Consider the following 17192-nt stretch of genomic DNA (forward strand, 5'->3'; position numbering starts at 1 on the left):
ATTAAAAATAATGAAATATAAAAATTCATAATAATTAGATATTCTGATGTCTTAATCATGTCATAACTGATATCATAATTATGACTTAGCACCCCAGACAGGATACCACTGACTGTAGTCAGGACCTTTGGACCACTGGGATTAATATATATATATATATATATATATATATATATATATATATATATATATATATATATCAATTCATTTTTTTCTGAGATGCTTGGGGTTTTAAGGTTTTAAGTTGTCAGTTATAATCATCAAATTAAAAGAAATAAATACTTTTGAAATATATCAGTCTATGTGTAATGAATGACTATAATATACAAGTTTAACATTTTGAATGGAATTACTCAAATAAATAAACTTTTTCATGATATTCTAAATTTATGTCCAGCACCTGTATATATACACAATAGCATTTCAAAGATCAAACAGGTGGATATTCAGACATCCATGGTTTCTCACATCATAAATAAAAGGAACCAATCATTCACTTCTATTGAAATTTAAGAAAGTTTTTTTCCTTCTGCTGTAAAATTACTATTTTGGAAGATACATGTTTTTTATTGGACAATGGCAATGTTAATTAATCATTTTGTACTGAATGAATGCAAAGTTGCAGTTCCTTGTACTTTTGTACGTTTGTGGGGGGGCAGCCGTGGCCTTGAGGTTAGAGAAGCGAGCTTGAGGCCTGTTCAAATCCCGGGACAAGCAAGGAAAAAGTCATTCATGGCTGAAGTTCCCTTGAGCAAGGCACCTAATCCCCAAACTGCTCCCCGAGCACCAAGGTAGTTGACAGCACCCTGCTCCGGATGTGTGTTTGTGAAGAATTGCTCCCTAGTGTGTGTTTGTGTGTTCACTATGGGTCAAATGCAGAGAGGCAATTACCCTAAGAGAATTAATAAAGGTGTTTCTTCTTAATTATTTATGTAATTTTTGGAACCACTCAGATTACTAATAACATGTGATTAAAATTATATTAGTTAATTAATTATATTACACTAAGCATATATTTAAATTGTATTAGAACAATGGTAACATTAACATAAGTATAATGTATTAGTAGCCTTTATATTAAATGTCAGTTAATATAATTATATTTAAATATTACTAGTGAATGTGTCGCTCTGTGAAGGACTGGCGCCCCCTCCAGGGTGTGATCCCGCCTTGCGCCCAGTGATTCCGGGTAGGCTCTGAATCCGCTGCGACCCTGAACTGGATAAGAGGTTTCAGACAATGAATGAATTAATTAATAAAAATGAGTAATTCTAAAATAAGCTTTTCACAAGAGGAATAATATCTAAAACACTTTTAGATAAAAAGTAGATTTTCCCTTTCTTTAAATAGTTTAATTAAAGTTCAGTGTATGCCTTCTTTGATTCTGCTGATACATTATCTGGTCAAATCCAGGGAAAGTGGGTAGCTCATATCAAATTATTTGGGACACATCCGAATAAGTGATAGCGAGCACCGGCGCCGCCTCAGTGGGAAGGTCTCTGTTTAGGGGAGGGTCAAACGCAGACGGTCTGTTTTCAGATGAGATACGAAGACTACATTTCTAAACAGGACCACTGCGCACAAATGAATGGAGAGTTAGAAAAGTGTGTGAAAGTACAGAGAAAACTATCAGAGACGCGACATAAACAAGACAAGCGTTCGAGTGCTGGGCATGGATTGGCCAGGCAAATGTAGAGTAAGAAACATATCGACACAGGATGGATTGTTGGAGCAACTGATGCTGTAGAGTACACCCCCAGATCAACCCAACTTCGGAGTAAACACCAAGAACCGCTCTTTGTAAGCCCTCTGCACCTGGTGAAGAACGCTGGGATGTGAGTCTTCGGCTGAACTGGATTAATTTATTACTGGAGTGCTGTTATTTTTATTTTTTAAAGAAATTTTGCCAGTGGATTTTATAACAGAAGACCACCATGGGGAATATAGAGAGTGTGGACGGACAGTGTGAGATAAAGCATCATTTGATGCCATTGAAAGTCCCGATGCCCGATCAAGTTGAGCTTGAAGAACGGTTTGCTATAGTTTTGGTAAGTGGATAATGCTGTCTAATAAGAGCAACATCTCTCTCTCACTCACTCACTCACTCTCTCTCTTTCTCTCTCTCTCTCTCTCTCTCTCTCTCTCTCTCTCTCTCTCTCTTTCTCTCTCTCTCTCTCTCTCTCTCTCTCTCTTTCTCTCTCTCTCTCTCTCTCTCACACACACACACCTTTATTGCTTGGTGTATGCATTATGTCTTTTCAGTTACTACGAGCGGTATATTTCCCTTGAAAGCTCATGAAAGAATGCACATGTACAGTCCGGGCAGGCTATTTCTTTCTTGATACATCTTAAGAGCCACTTATTCCTTAACTAAATCTTTAAACCTTAAAAAAACTGCCAAAAGGGGGATTAAAAAAACATCGTTGATGTGTTGACCACAAACTTAACACCTGGTCTAAATGTTAGTGCCACCAACATTGCCCTGGTTTACTAACTTTTCGCCTTCATAAATAACAGGACACCGCAACGCTGAGACACAGAGTGTGTGTGTCTCCCTCTAGCGGCTATTCTAGTTCAAATAAAGTCAATTCATTTGGATTCATTTTAAATGTTTTTCTAAATGCAAAATACAAACTCATCATAAGATTAAAAATCCCAGTGTTTCGTGTTTTGCTACACAGAAAAGGCGTGGAAAACGTTAAACCCCTTTCAAAATCTCTGTATTTCCCACCACCACCGCCTCTCACACTGAGAAAGGAGCAACATTTTCTGAATTCCCCTAAAACTCCTACGCATTTGAGACCGAAGCCAGGACATCATCTGCGTAGACAGCTAAGCATCAGAAAGTGTTCCAATGGTCAGCAAACCAGGCAGAGAGCGTAAAGTTATGTCTAAAGGTTGCTCTCCGCGTCTAATGCAATATTAGGCACAATTGTTCACGACAAGGCACATCTGGAACTCATCATGCTAACTTTGTATCATCACTGAGGCGGGCTTCGTTGTTGTGAATGAGCTCGGATTTTGTCTGACCAAATGTTTTGTTACCCTCCTCCTGTCATTTAATGTTGCATATTTAAAAATTACTTAAAAAAAGAAAGAAAGTCATGAAATGTCCTCTCCAATAATGCCTTAAAATAGTATAAATTTTAGACGCAAATGACTATGCAATAAGTCACATCCTCTGTGACCAATTACACCTCCTTCACTCGCCTTCAGCTTTAAAGCCCCTCACTGCAAGATTACGGGATTGGTTCCTTTGTTTAATGACGTAAAAAAAGTCTGACTGTCTGAATTTGCATGTTTTAGACTGTCAGCTGAAGCAGAAATGCTTGGTCTTGATTACATATATATATATATATATATATATATATATGTATATATATATAGTATACCTGAGGTGTCGACGACATGGTGGTACAGTATAGAATATAGAAATGTGTCCACTTAATAGACATTTCTCCACAATAAACATAGTAATTAACTCTGTCAGTCATGTCCTGCACTGATATTTCCTCACCCCCAATCCATGGCGCTCTGTGGTAGGAAAGACTGACTAGTTCACACTGTAACAGGGAGACAGTGCAAGAGGCTTTTCCGCTATTTCTGCACTTCCTTTCAGAGCTTTAAATTTGTGGGAAAGATAAACATGCCCTCTTATCGGTCACTAGCATGTGCTAGACCCTGTTGTGTGTCTTGTTTGGAGATAGAACCACTTCAAAGTTATCCTCTCAGGATGATGTCTGTGCTCAGGAAAAGCAGGATGAGGCTCCAAGTCTGGATCTTGATACGGTTTAGAATGTCAGAGCTTTTAGTGTCTCAAGGTTACCCATAACTAGGGCTTGACAGTTATCAAAATCATTATAGATAATATACCTTGATGTAAACACAGATTCATGAACAGTGTATTGCAGTACAAATTAATTGAATCAGAAATGTGTGTGGCCTAGAACAGAATGTGAGGTGCTCTACATTTATGATGCTCTTTCGATTTTAATCATATTTACAGTTGTAGGCTTGTGCAGAGTTACTTGTTTTGCTGGATAACACTTAATGGAGAAGCAGTGCTACTGCTACTGTAGGCTACTGAACTCTACAAACCCAAAGCTGAAATGGGCATATGTGCTCTTTTTTTTTTATTTTACCTCATTTTACAAAATGCAAAAGAAAGATTTGAATATGACATTTTGTGAACAGATTCGGAATCTTCTAAAAGAAAACCTAAAATGCATCCAAAAATGTATTTTGTCCCACCACTACTCATGATAATGATTTGCATATATTTTATGTAATTTACATGTATTATACAGAATATACACGTAAAGCAGTTTTAGGTATCATTAGTATCCTAGTTTATACATTGTACTAGCAGTGGCTGCCTGCCAGCAAATGACGTCCCTGTATCTTCGTCATCCTAGTGTCCTGTGTGTGTATGTGTGTGTGTGTGTGTGTGTGTGTGTGTTTGTCTTGTACAGTTGTCTTTCCTCCCTCAGACAGGGAATGGCAGTGTGTTATGATATCATGGGTGCTCTTTGTGCCAGCACAGAAATATCCATTTACTAATGACTTTAGCAGGAGACTCACAAAGTGTGTGTGTGTGTGTGTTGCCAGACATGTGTAGGGGAGTGTGCTGATGAAACCTGGTAGCAGACGAGGCCCCAGGGCTAAATTACACCAGTCCATGCATTTCACTAATAAAATGCCTGGTTTTGCTCTAGTAGAGCAGATGTGCTTTCTATATTGTTGCACTACTTTCATGGTCAGTCTGTGGCGATTTGTTCATATGGAGGAAGCTAGCTGTGGCTGTTGTCAAGCTCTTAAACTATATGCTGTGTGTTTACTGAGCTGTTGGCTTGGTAAAATTGCCATCTAGCAAGCCCTTCAGTGCTGTCTGTAAGTTTCAACATTTGTCCAAACAATTATTTAAAATTGATGAAGATCAACTTGTCTGTATGTTTTTATTCACTGTTTCAATTAAAACAGAGTTGTTTAGTCTTGTAGTGCATTTGATAATGCAGTTAGCCGTCTCCCAAGTTTGGAGTCATTTCCAACTTTAGTGATCTAAAACAGCAAATATAAGTCAATATTACCCACCTATAGAGCAGGAATAGAGCAATCCAATTTTGGTTTTGGCTTTTCAAAGTTTGGAGCTCTCTGTGTTGTCTAAAAAATCTCCAGATGTCTCTGCCACGAGCAGAGAGAGAGTGAGAGAAAGCCTAGCATACCGTACCCAGCTAGTTTGCCTTTTCAATCATTTACAGACACTGTGGCTTTGTAATCACATTAGACTGGTTTTGAGCACCCAAACAAAGTTAGCAAATGGTGAATCTTCAGAATTTTATTTTTTAAAAAAAGGATTTTTTTACTACAATCCTGAACTGCGTCTTTATGTATAAAAGTTGAGGACTAACAAGTCTGCAGTGCATACTTAAGAACCAGTTGATTTTTAATAATGGTAACGATGGACATTATTGTCCCATAGTCCAATAGGAAACGGAGAGGGAAGAGCTTCTCAGGGGCGGAAAATTTGTCTCTGTCTCATTTATTACCCTATATGCACTTCACAGATTATCAAACAACTACAGTGTTCCCTCGTTCTGTCCTGGAACGCAACACCCAAGATAAACGAAAATCCGCGAAGTAGGGATGCTATATTAATTTAAGTATTTATACACTATTCTAAGGCTTTATAAACCCTCCCCCACACTTTTACGCTACATAACTATTCATTTCTGAGAGTAAATATGTACTGTCATATTTTATGATTTACAACATTCCTTTATTGTTAGAATGAATATTTTTAATATATTTTTATACATTTTGGGATTTTTTTCATGTAAATATTCATGAAATATATATATTTTCCAATCAAGTTCCGAAGAAAACACGCGAAATAACGAAAATCCGCAATTTATTTTTCCCATTAATATTTTATAAAAACCCGTGATGCACTGAAGCCACGAAAGGTGAAGGGATGACAAATAGACAGCACACTAAATGTTAGATGTGAAGCTTATATTGAATATATATAGTTAAATTATCTGTCATACAATGCACTGTTGTAGTGTAAAGTGTTATTTTATGACCTACACTGTACACTACAAAATGTGGAGGCAGATAAATGAGTTTCCTTTGAAAAAATGGCATCATGTTGTCATAGCCACAGTTCATCACATCCTGTTAGTAAGAAACTGTGTAGTATGTTAATATTCTGTGTACTAGTCTGAACAAAGACTTTTTAAGGTTAGTACATAATAGGGCAGGACAACAATTCAATATCAATATATTTTGCAATATAAACTATTCAATAACAATGATATGATTTATAAACACATGTATAATATTTCAATATACATTATTTACAACATCTGTCACTGACTGACGTTCATGACCGGGCACTGGTATCAGTTCATTGCAATCAATTTTAAAGTTAGTTTAACAATATTAATATTGTTACACATCTTCTAGCTCTAGTGTATAATATACACTCTATAGTATTAGTGTGTGGACAATCAGCATGCAGCCTGGGTCTGTGATAGGTTGGAACAGTGCAGTCTTAAGGCTAGAAATCATTACTCCTACTCTTTAGCTTAGTACATGTTTGAATGTGATGCAGAGATTTAGTGTCTCAGCTAAACTTCTCCTTGTGAGACTTTAGAGGTGGTGGTACACTGCAGAGATGCAGTGATGGTGTATGTGTATTTGTGTGTGATATCATTTTTCAAAGTGGCCCTACTTGACTGCACCATGGCAGATTCCTGTGGTCTCCTCTCACTGAAGGCCACAGGAGAGCTTTAGAGAGGGAAAATTCCCTTTGAACTGGCTGCCTGCCACTGCTCTACGCCTTGATAATTACTTTACCAAAGCTTTTTGAAGCAGACGAAGAGCAGGATTTTTTATTTAGTTCATTTTTTGGGAGGGCTTGCTTTTTAAAAATAGCTCTAATGAGCCTATGTTGTTAACTTATTACGTTTGGAATCTCTCACACTAGATTTACAAATCAGAGCCACAGAAAGAAGAAGAAAGGGATGTGTGACAGTTTGGCTGGTCTTTGATTGTGATGTTAGGCTATATGAGCATTGTGTTCACAAGCTGCTTGGTTCTGCTTTCCTTTTAAGCACGCCTGAGGTTGTATGATTGCTGTTGTGAGTTTTAGGACAAAAATGTGCTTACGTTGTAGGAATGACAGTAATAAGCAAGACTAACTTGCAATGTCCAGTGGTCTTCACTTCATAAATATATATTAGTAGAGAGGAGTAGGGCACACCCTAACATGAAGTAAAATGTAACATGGATATGTTATATAGTTAAATAAGTTCATGTTGATAGTGTTGGTGGGCATCTTGAGTTCCCATCATCTGATGTGGACTGATTTTTTTGAGCCCTAATTTATTTATTTACATTTGTTTATATTATTTTTTATTTTAAATTGTTTAAATAATTAAAAAAAACACAAGGTAATATTTGGATCTGGATATATGCAATATTTGCAGTTACTGTGGTGCCCTGGAGTAGCAACAACAGAGGCTCTGTTTTCCCCTATAACAGGTAAGCGAAGCATCACAATAGTTATGAAACTCTAATTTTAAGGTAAAAACATTACATAGTGTTGCTTTAACAAAATAAACCATTTGTTAGGTTGTACTAGGCTCTAGCTACTTTTTATCAATTCTTATATACATACATATATACCACATGTTATATATCCTAGGCCTTCAACATGCCATGTCCCAGCATTTTACAAAAACAGATTAATGTGTTTGTGTGTGTGTGTGAGATCACTCTGGAATGCCTAGGCAAATTCTAGGAGGAGCTAGAGTGACCCCTCCAGCCTCTTCTCTTGTCCCACTGACCTCAACATGGTGCTGGAGTCAAAGTGTTTGATAGACATCACTCGGCTGGAACTAACGCAGTCAAGCTGGGTGCCCTGTTTCAGGGGCATTAAGGGCTACATTTTTTTGTTGGGCCTGGCTTGTGTTTGTGTGTGTTTGTGTGTCTGGCCACTAAAAACCACACTTCTAAAGAGCCGGCAGATGGGGGGGACCCAGCTTTTGTTTGTTTGTTATGCCACAAAACTTGAGCTCTGTGAGGTTGCATCTGTTTCCCCAACAGGACTGTCACAAAGCCAGGTCAGGGCGGTAGAAACAAGGCAGCCTCTCGTCATGTAAACACACACACACACACACACACACACACACACACACACAAACACAGGCATAAATTTGTGCTGTCTTTATGGGGTATTACCATTTAACTTGTGTAGCATTGTAGCTAAGTGCTGCTGAGTAAACCCAAGCCCTGCATTTAACATCAGTATCCAAGTAACTAAAAGTCTGTGGCTCCCTTTAGTTTTCTTTTAGTAAAAAGCTATGTTATATATATACATAAATAAACAAGATTCTATGTGGGCACCATAGCATTTTTTCCATTATGTTCGGGATATTTATTCTTTGCAGGTAGCTAAAAACATGACCACACACACACAGAGACACACACACATAAATACATATTTATGTTAGAGTATGTCTTTGAGAACGGCGCCATGCTAAGCTCAGGTGTTTAAAAGTGCTTTGAATTTAAGCCAGACTTTATTGCTCCCTGAAGAGGACTGCATGTTTCATGTCATGAGTGTGTCATGTTTTCTTACTGACATTCATTGATTATGGGAAACATTAACAGTAGGTATGCAACTTTCCACCCGTACACCCACCTTATTAATGTTAGAGGGCAATTAATAGTCCCTCAGAAGAGACAGACATGTGTATCAGTAATACGGGGGAGTTTTGCATATTTGTGTAGGCTGCTTTGCATGTTTTTATGATGTGTTTATTAACATATACATTTGACATAACTCTAACGTATGGTAAGAGAGATCGTAAGAGGCGACGACAGTGCTAGGACATTTGCTAATAATGCAAGTATGTAATTTACCATAGTAAACTGATTATGAACGGTTGATGATGATAATGAAATGTGATGAAATAGGAAAAAACCTCTCTATCGTTTTCTGCTTTATTACTGATATCTTAGCCTTACACTGGAGGAGACACATCGCCCTACCCATCCCCCCCCCCCACCCGGTGCACCATAAACAGATCAGAGCAGACGAGGGAGTGTTTCCGCACCTGTGTGTGTGTTAGTGTATGTGTGCGGCTGCAGCTGTGTTCAGACTCTACTCCTGACCGTTAGTTTCCTCCTCGGCACAATGGAGGCTCTGTCAGTGTGTTGTTTTAAAAGCCTGGGCCTCATCCCCTCTGAGGCCTTTGTGCTTCACTCCTTCTTCACTCTGGCTTTTCGTAGAAACCTCTGCTGGAATGCCTGGTGCCTGGAAGATAAAATTTCTGTTAGAACCTGGTGAAAGACAACCAAATGATTTCCTTTTTCTAACCCTAGCTTATGTGCAATATCATAGTTATGTAACACTGAAGGTCTGCTTTTTCTTATGATTTCATTCTTTGGTTCTCCAAACTAATTATTTCCTCTCTCATTCACTGCATTTCTGCTTTTAAATGTATTCTGGGCTTGATCACAAGTGCGTCTAAAGTCACTGACTGTTGCAGTGCATGCTCCTTTCACTACTGAGTGTGCTCATTCTGTCTTGTGTCGGTAGGATACTAGTGGGCTTCATAACACACTCTAATGTCTGCTACAGATTTCCTGTGGTAGTCTCAGTTTTACAGGTCATGCCACCAGATACAAAATTCTGTAACAAGTGTACTGCAAAAGTAATATTTTATTTTAGGTGTTTGTTCTGAAAGCTACGTAACACCCTTTTACCAGCAGATAATTTAGAAAAGTTGCTTTCACGCTAGAAATTTGCTACAAAATGGAACAACCCTTCAAGGGCCGGATATGTCATCAGAACACAAAAAAGCTGCAGTGGTTCTCTGCTGCCAGTCTGCAGAAATATCATAGCTTCTGGATGTAGTTAAATTTATAGCACCATAGGCTGTCAAAAGTGTTCCACAAACAGATTATCACCCAGTCTTAAATCTCTGTGACATGAAGCTGAACTCAGCTGCTTATTCAGCGACCTTTGTTTGAAATTTCCACCTTAAATACTGCAATAGTCACAGGCGCTAGAATGTAATTGCCTCACCATTTAAGGTGGAACCGGATATTTCAAGACATTTGCTAACTGCTAGCCATGTTTGATGCTTGTTATGAAATAAAGAAACATAATGCAGTGAAACTACATAAAACTAATTATTATTAATTATAGATTATACAATATTTATCAGTTTATTAAATGACAAAATAAGGGCATTTGTGGCTTTATTTGGTCACTTGTGTGCGCCCGAAATCTCTCCATTTCAAGTGCTATATAGTCCTAAACCTTGGGCCTACCCATCTTGCCCAAGAAGAATTAAGACACCCCTAATTGGGTTCAACCTATAAGTTTGTATAGGCTTATGTAGGTGTTATGCATCCTTATGAAAGACCACATATATTTGAGTGTTACCAAAAACTCTATAATGCTGTATAAACTCTGCTGAATATTTCTTGGCTTCATGGATTTATTTGTTAAGTGTCAGGGTTTCATGGTGAAACACAATGTATGATTAGATAGGTTAACCCTTTGCTGCATTTATCAAAATAACAATTAAAATGTACATCTGTTAAAGCCTTCTCTTCGTTTTTTAACCTTTCAAAGGTCTTATATTAGGCATTATTTTATATTTTGTGTCCTGCAACTCACCAAAACATAGACTGGAATTCACAGTACACTCTCTCTAGACTTCTGTGCAGAGGATGTATGTTGACAGCACTGAACAATTACTTGCCTCGTTAAACTTCAACTGCTGTAAACATTGTACTTTGCTAAATATGCTGCAACTAATGAAATAGTCATAACATTATGTATTACAAATGTAATAGCATTGAAAATATCGGAAGAACATGGCAATGCTTACTGTAACTAAACAAAAAGTTTACAAAAAAAATGTACTTTTTAACTTCCCTCTTTGTTCCAAAATTACTAAGAATAAAATGTTTTTACATTGATTTTCACTGAAAGTTAAGTGATTATGTTTTTTCCTTGTCCTGAAAAATGATTAATTCGGAGATACATGTTTTTCATTGCACAGCGAAGATACAGGATTATTATTTTTTTAAACCCTACAGTTATCTCGAAGCTCTGGACTGAAAATCACTCTCCATTTCTCCATCATACACACATATCACACTCATATCTCAGAAAAAAACTTAAATGCTATTTACTGAACAAAAAGTTCTGTTTTGTTCATTCAAACCAAATATCACATGCTTCACTGGTGGCCCATGTCATGTTGCAGCTGTATAAGCTGCATGCTACACACAACTACACAAATTCACAACATGACCTCTGCCATAACTTAACAAAGAAAAAAAATCTATTTGGACAAGAAAAATGAACAATTAGGGGATTACATTTTTTTTCTGTCCCTTTTTTGTTGTGTTGTTTATTTATACAAAGATACCCAAATATACTTATATAGGTTTGATAGCAAAATTTCTTGTAACTTTTACCACTTGCTTTTGTATTTTAAATGGATAATTAGCCCCATGATACTGTGGTATATTTATACTAGGTTGCTCTACTGTGAAAAGTCAATCTTCAAACCTCAAACAGTTAGCTAATAATAGAAGGAAAATATTATTGTGTGTATGATCTATGGTTGGTCTGTATACTAAAAATATCCTGTGAATTTATGGTGATTAAACCTGGTAAATTATTTAAATGTTTTTGAAGTCTTTTATATGTGGAAAACCCCAGCTTACACTGTTAGACAGATTTCTTGTGCTGTATGCACATTTGTGTGTATGCTTGTGTGTATGCACCTTTACGTGGATGATCTACTTGAAACATTTGTTCTTGGCATGCTCTACATTTGTCCACCAACCCTGTGGCCTGCTAGTTTCCTGCAGAAACAAAACAGGACATCCTTCTCTCCAGAACCTACCGCAGAGCCCGATTCATCACCAGTTTTATCAATGCTCTGTTTACGTTTGATTCAGCGTGCTTCACATTCTTACGACACAATCGCTATAACTGGTGAAAGGTTTCCATGAAAAACATTCTAAAAATAATCCAGCTCACAGTTAATGTGTGGTTGTTTCCTGTGAAGAGGCATTTGGCAGGAACATGTTCTTCAGAGAATTAAAGTAATTTATGGCTTGCAGGATTCACTAATAGCTAGGTGAAATGGAAGCTGCAGTGTCACAGTTTTTGGAGCAAGGAGTTTAAAGCACTCACATATGGCATCCTCATCCTGACCTTGAGTATTTGACATGGCCAAGAGCACAGCTCTTTAGGAGGTTCCCTTCAAAGTATATTCGGCTCTAGTGATAACGACCTTCAAATTGGGACTAGCATTGACTTCTCCTCAGAGAGGAGGGGGTAGACCTTGCCCTACATCACAGAGTGGATGTGTAAACATGCAAGGGTCTGCTTTATGGAAAAAAAATCACTCTTAATTGCTGACTTTCCTTACAAGGACACGAGAAAATAACAGTAATATGCTTAGTCGGTACGCGCCCAGCCTCAAATGAGCACCCACTCGCAAGGTTAGTTGTTATTCTGTACTTCCAACCAGCTATTTTAAGAGCTAGAGATACAGTATTTGTTAAAAATGTACACTTGCTTGTTTCTCCTGTAGCCTTCTGCATTAATAGGAAGTGGGTTCTTCATTTGTTAAAGATTCTACTCATTTGAGAAAGCTTAATAATAGATTTAGGAATATTGCAGTGATGATTTGACTGCATTGAGTCATGCCCTAACACCAGTCATAGCCATATCGAAGTGATATCTTGGGGTCCTTGTGCTCATATGAGTAGCTTTTCCTGTAGTCAGTTAGGGGGATTTTGAGTGAAAGGCAAAATTTGTTAAGGAGATTCTTCTTTTCAATGATGTTTTAACACAGAGAGTTGGTCAGTGTTATTCCATATCTGAGGGACCTGTGGTTTGGTTGAATGTGCAACATTTTATGGCATTTTTACAGTACCATGTGTAATGCCAGCTTTAGGATCCCCAAAAGAACCTCTTAAGATTTAAATAATGTTATAATGTAATTTTGCATGGTCTCTATTTAACTCAACTTGGCTCTACTCCGTACTTTTGCTTTTCCATTAGGCAAACCTGCTATGTGCTATGTTGCTTTTTTGGTCCCTTCTGGCTCCTGGTTTCAAGAGAACTGAGTAGAGACCTAACATTATGTGTAAACCTGGCAGAGCAATGAGTGGCCAAAGAGATTGCCTACATGACCAAATGGAGATTTACTCTGGAAAACCAACCAGGCACCAAGTGATTAGCTGAGTTAAGTAGAGTAGGTACCATACAGTGCTATTTTTTTTTTGTATGTATTTACAAGAACCTTCCTATACTCTTGAGTGGTTATGCTATCTGGCAAGAAACAACTTCATAGGCCCAAGATCTCTGAATCTACATGTCCTCCTTAACTTGATGAAGGCTGATCTCATTTGTGAGATCAAGTGGAGGGGTGTTTAAAGGGTAGCTGTGGCTTATATATTAGAAAGTGGCAGGTATCCCCTGGACCACCAGAAACATTTTGTAACATATATATATACACACACCCTTAAAGCTTCACATTACTTAACAAAACAAATAGATGCTCTGCTGAGTCAGTGTAGTCTGTCTTCTTGGGTTAGAGCTCACATGGGCCATTGAAATTTTGCTGGTGCATTTTTGATTTTCCTCATACTCAACTGGGTGCTTCTGCTTGAGGTGGTGAACCAGATTAGTTGTGTTTACAGTTGGGTTTTAATTTACAGATCTTTCATATTACCATGGCTATGTTTTTACAGCTGATGTTTTGTAAGAGCCATATCCTGTTGCATTTGTAAATTTGTCTAATTGACTCACACAATGAACATACGTCATATGTGGAAATGCATGACATCATTACATAAAGTATGAATATCAATATTAATACAATATGGATATTTTTGTTGTTGTTTTAAAATGTTATCAATATTATTGCAAACATATGATATGGCACAGCACTACTTTTAAAGTCTTTACTTTTATATGGGAATATGCTGGGCAAAATAATATATCCAAGTGGATACAGAGAACAAAATGTATTTATATGTAACTTTAGCATATTTGCCTCTTATCTTTAAGACAAAGGGGACAGAAGTTTGGCTTTCAACCGTAAACATTTGAACCAGGTGGTAGAGTTGGAAATAAGTTATGTTATATATTGTAATATGTTATATTATGTAATTCATAAGCAACCTTCAGATTCACAGGGAACTGAATCCAGGTTATCCACACTTTTCAGCTGAAACAAGAGAAATGAAATTTGTCAAGTTAAGCCATTTCTAACTTTTTGCTTCTCTGTACTTCTACATTTAAAACAAGTGATTTGCACTTATATCATCTGAGAAATCTTTTTTTTCTGATTGAGAATTTTTAGCACATTACAATAATTATTAACAAGTGACAGTGTGTATTCAAAAGTTCAGTTAAATTCTGTGTCACTGCTTTAAGTCTACCAGTTCCTTGACCAGGAGGATCACTCACTAAGTATATAGTCGTTTATTAGAGATTAGCATGGGAGTGTGAACAAACCACATTCCTTGATCATTAGTCATGGAGATTATTTGGTCATCTTGTGTAAACAAGGAGCAGTGGGGGTTGGGGGTTGAGGGGTGAGGGTGTGCGGGGTCAAATCCCAGCCCACCAACACCTCAGGCCTTTTGCCCTGCATTGCTTCTCTGCTGGGGAGCTGGTTGAGGCTTTTGTGGATGCTATTTCTTTGTCGTGATTGCCTGGTTCAGGTTACGGAGCTAAAGCCTGTGGATCGGGTATCAGGGCAGTGAAAGGAGTCCAACTTTTTCTCACAATTCCGCTTTGGATTTGGAGGACAAACTGAAATCTGTGGACACCTATAGACTTCAGTCTTAAACAACATGGTTCACGCTTTTGTTGCCCCAATGAACATATAGAACATTACAGATGTTACAGCAGCAAAGCCAGATTTCTCAGTTAGTCAGATTACTTAAGGCATGAGTCTGAAGGGTCAGACAGGAGAAGAACTGAGCACCATTTTTGTTGAACAGTCTTAGCCAAAATGTTATTTGAGAAATACCCCCACCGTTCATTCATTAGTGAGGAAGTAGGCTGTTGTTTTGAAAGTATGGTCAAAACTGGAATATGAAACTGGTGACAGCTGGAGTTCCCTTGCATCTTTCTTATATTGCATGCAGTCTCCATGTGACGAAGGAACAATGGCTTTAGCAAAATTGAATAACTTTTGTATTTGAGGCTATATGTGGTTTCCTGACCTTCAGTAACTTCCTTTTAAGTCATTTAGAGTGTAAACTCCACCCGTGCTTGGTGATGTCACCCTTTGGTCATTTTTTTGAAACAAGACTTAGTAAACGTTCCCATTGTCCCTTAATTCATTGGTAGCAGTGGTTGCAATGTGTTCCAAGCTGGTTCAGGAGGAGGAGCACGATTGTTCCTAATTATACTTACAAGAGGTAAATATCTTAACTGACCACAGATCAGTTGGTCATCTCTCGAGGCTGGAAGGGTGTCCACTTAGAGTCCGGCTCTGTTTGTTTTGAGTTGTATCCAGACGTCTTTGGCACATAGAGCATGGCTTAGCCTCACTCAACAGCCTTAGCTGTTTTCAGTAGACATGCCCAAGATATGCTGTGTAAAAATGTATACTGAAATTATAGCCTGTCTGGTGTCTACATTTTCCCTTTAACCTTCTGTGGGACTTTGATTCTGAAAGAGAGGAAGTGTTCAGATTAATTTATCATTGCTGTTCTTTGTGTCACATACAGGCTGACTGGCTGCACTTAAGCCGTGATTAGGAGACCCAAATAATTCTGAACCTGTATAACCTAGACTAGCATTATAACAGTGGTTTCAGTATCATTTGTCAGCTAATGCCTCAGCTAATGCACAGTCAATGTACCAATCTAAATCTGTTTTTATCTTCAGTAGTTTTACTCTGATTCCATTCATTCTTTACAACAAAGTGCTACACAATCTTCTTCATTGCACATTTTTTTACATTGTGCTTTGGATGCTGTCCCTTACTGTGCAATTTCACATTGCGCTGAAGTACAATCATGCGCTGTTTAATGTCTTTCCAACAAAAGTCTGTTAGTGTTAATGGCAAAGGTCTTAAAATAATCAAAGGAAATAAAAGCAGTGTTTTATACGGGATGTAGGTGGCTATTACTGTTGCAGTACTATACTGAAATAAATGATTTTGTATTATGTTTCATCTATATTACTGTTTAAATAAAGTGCTCTGTGCAAAATAGAGTAGCTTAAAACAACTCTGTGAGGATGGTTCAACAGCTAGCTTTCTTTATTGTCTGGTTTTACAGAATGTACTAATTTAAATAGTACATACTTCTATGTTGGCTGACACGTCTGTGAATGTCTGGTATGACTTATTTTTAATTTCACGGAGACTTTACATGGACCTTTTTAGACTCTCCACTTGAACTAGACTTGACAGCTAATGAACATGAAATATAATTAATAGCTACATACTGTGCACAAAATAGAAATTATATTATTAATTACAATTTAAATGCAATTTGATTTATATATATATATTTTTGAAAGACCTAACACAATGTTTAAAAGATTTATATCTGACTTTGTTCAGCTAGAAGGGTTTTTTAAACCTAAAATACTCTAAATAAGCAGGTGAATATCCATGAAACTGACTCTTATGATTATTTAGTAAGCAGGATTTAATCCTGTGTGTGTTGCAGACTAAGCACCCTCCCCAAGACCCTGCTCAGATCCCTTATCCACTCATCACTGACAGAGCGGTACATTCTTCCAGAGCCCTATTTCTGCACTCTGTGCCTGAGGGTTTCTCAGCGGACTCACTGCAGAGACAGTCATAGGAAGCTGGCCCTGCATGTCTGGAGATCTAATGCTGTGGCGCTGTGACACATGTTAAAACCATTGAAAGGTCTGAGTTCCAGACCCTATGGGAGCCCCTGTTTAGTCCCCTGGGGACCTAGGTCCAATCTTCACCTTGGGTCACTGCATGTGAGAAATTTGGTGTATTCTCCAAGTATCTTTGGGTTTCTTCCAGGTGCTCCTGTTTCCTCCCTCAATACAAAAGCACTGGTTGATAGATGGATTGGCTGTGCAAATGGACTGGTGAATTCTTTATTTAAATTCTTATGAAAGAGTTTGACAGGCAAAA

At 37.7% G+C, this 17192-nt stretch overlaps 1 protein-coding gene across 8 annotated transcripts in view; it reads left to right on the top strand.

The window, feature by feature from the left end:
• Positions 1 to 1557: 1557 nt before the first annotated feature.
• The window catches only part of fmnl3 (formin-like 3), a 58986-nt gene continuing 43351 nt past the window's right edge, over positions 1558 to 17192 (top strand). For all 8 annotated transcript variants that reach the window (XR_010802623.1, XM_066670964.1, XM_066670966.1 and 5 more), the window contains exon 1: positions 1558 to 2048. Coding sequence is in view for 7 of the 8 variants with exons in the window: in XM_066670964.1 (XP_066527061.1) it covers positions 1935 to 2048 (114 nt within the window). In the remaining variant the exon portion in view is untranslated. The remainder of the gene's footprint in view (positions 2049 to 17192) is intronic.

Source organism: Hoplias malabaricus, chromosome 5 (genome assembly GCF_029633855.1).
Source record: "Hoplias malabaricus isolate fHopMal1 chromosome 5, fHopMal1.hap1, whole genome shotgun sequence".
Lineage (NCBI taxonomy): Eukaryota > Metazoa > Chordata > Actinopteri > Characiformes > Erythrinidae > Hoplias > Hoplias malabaricus.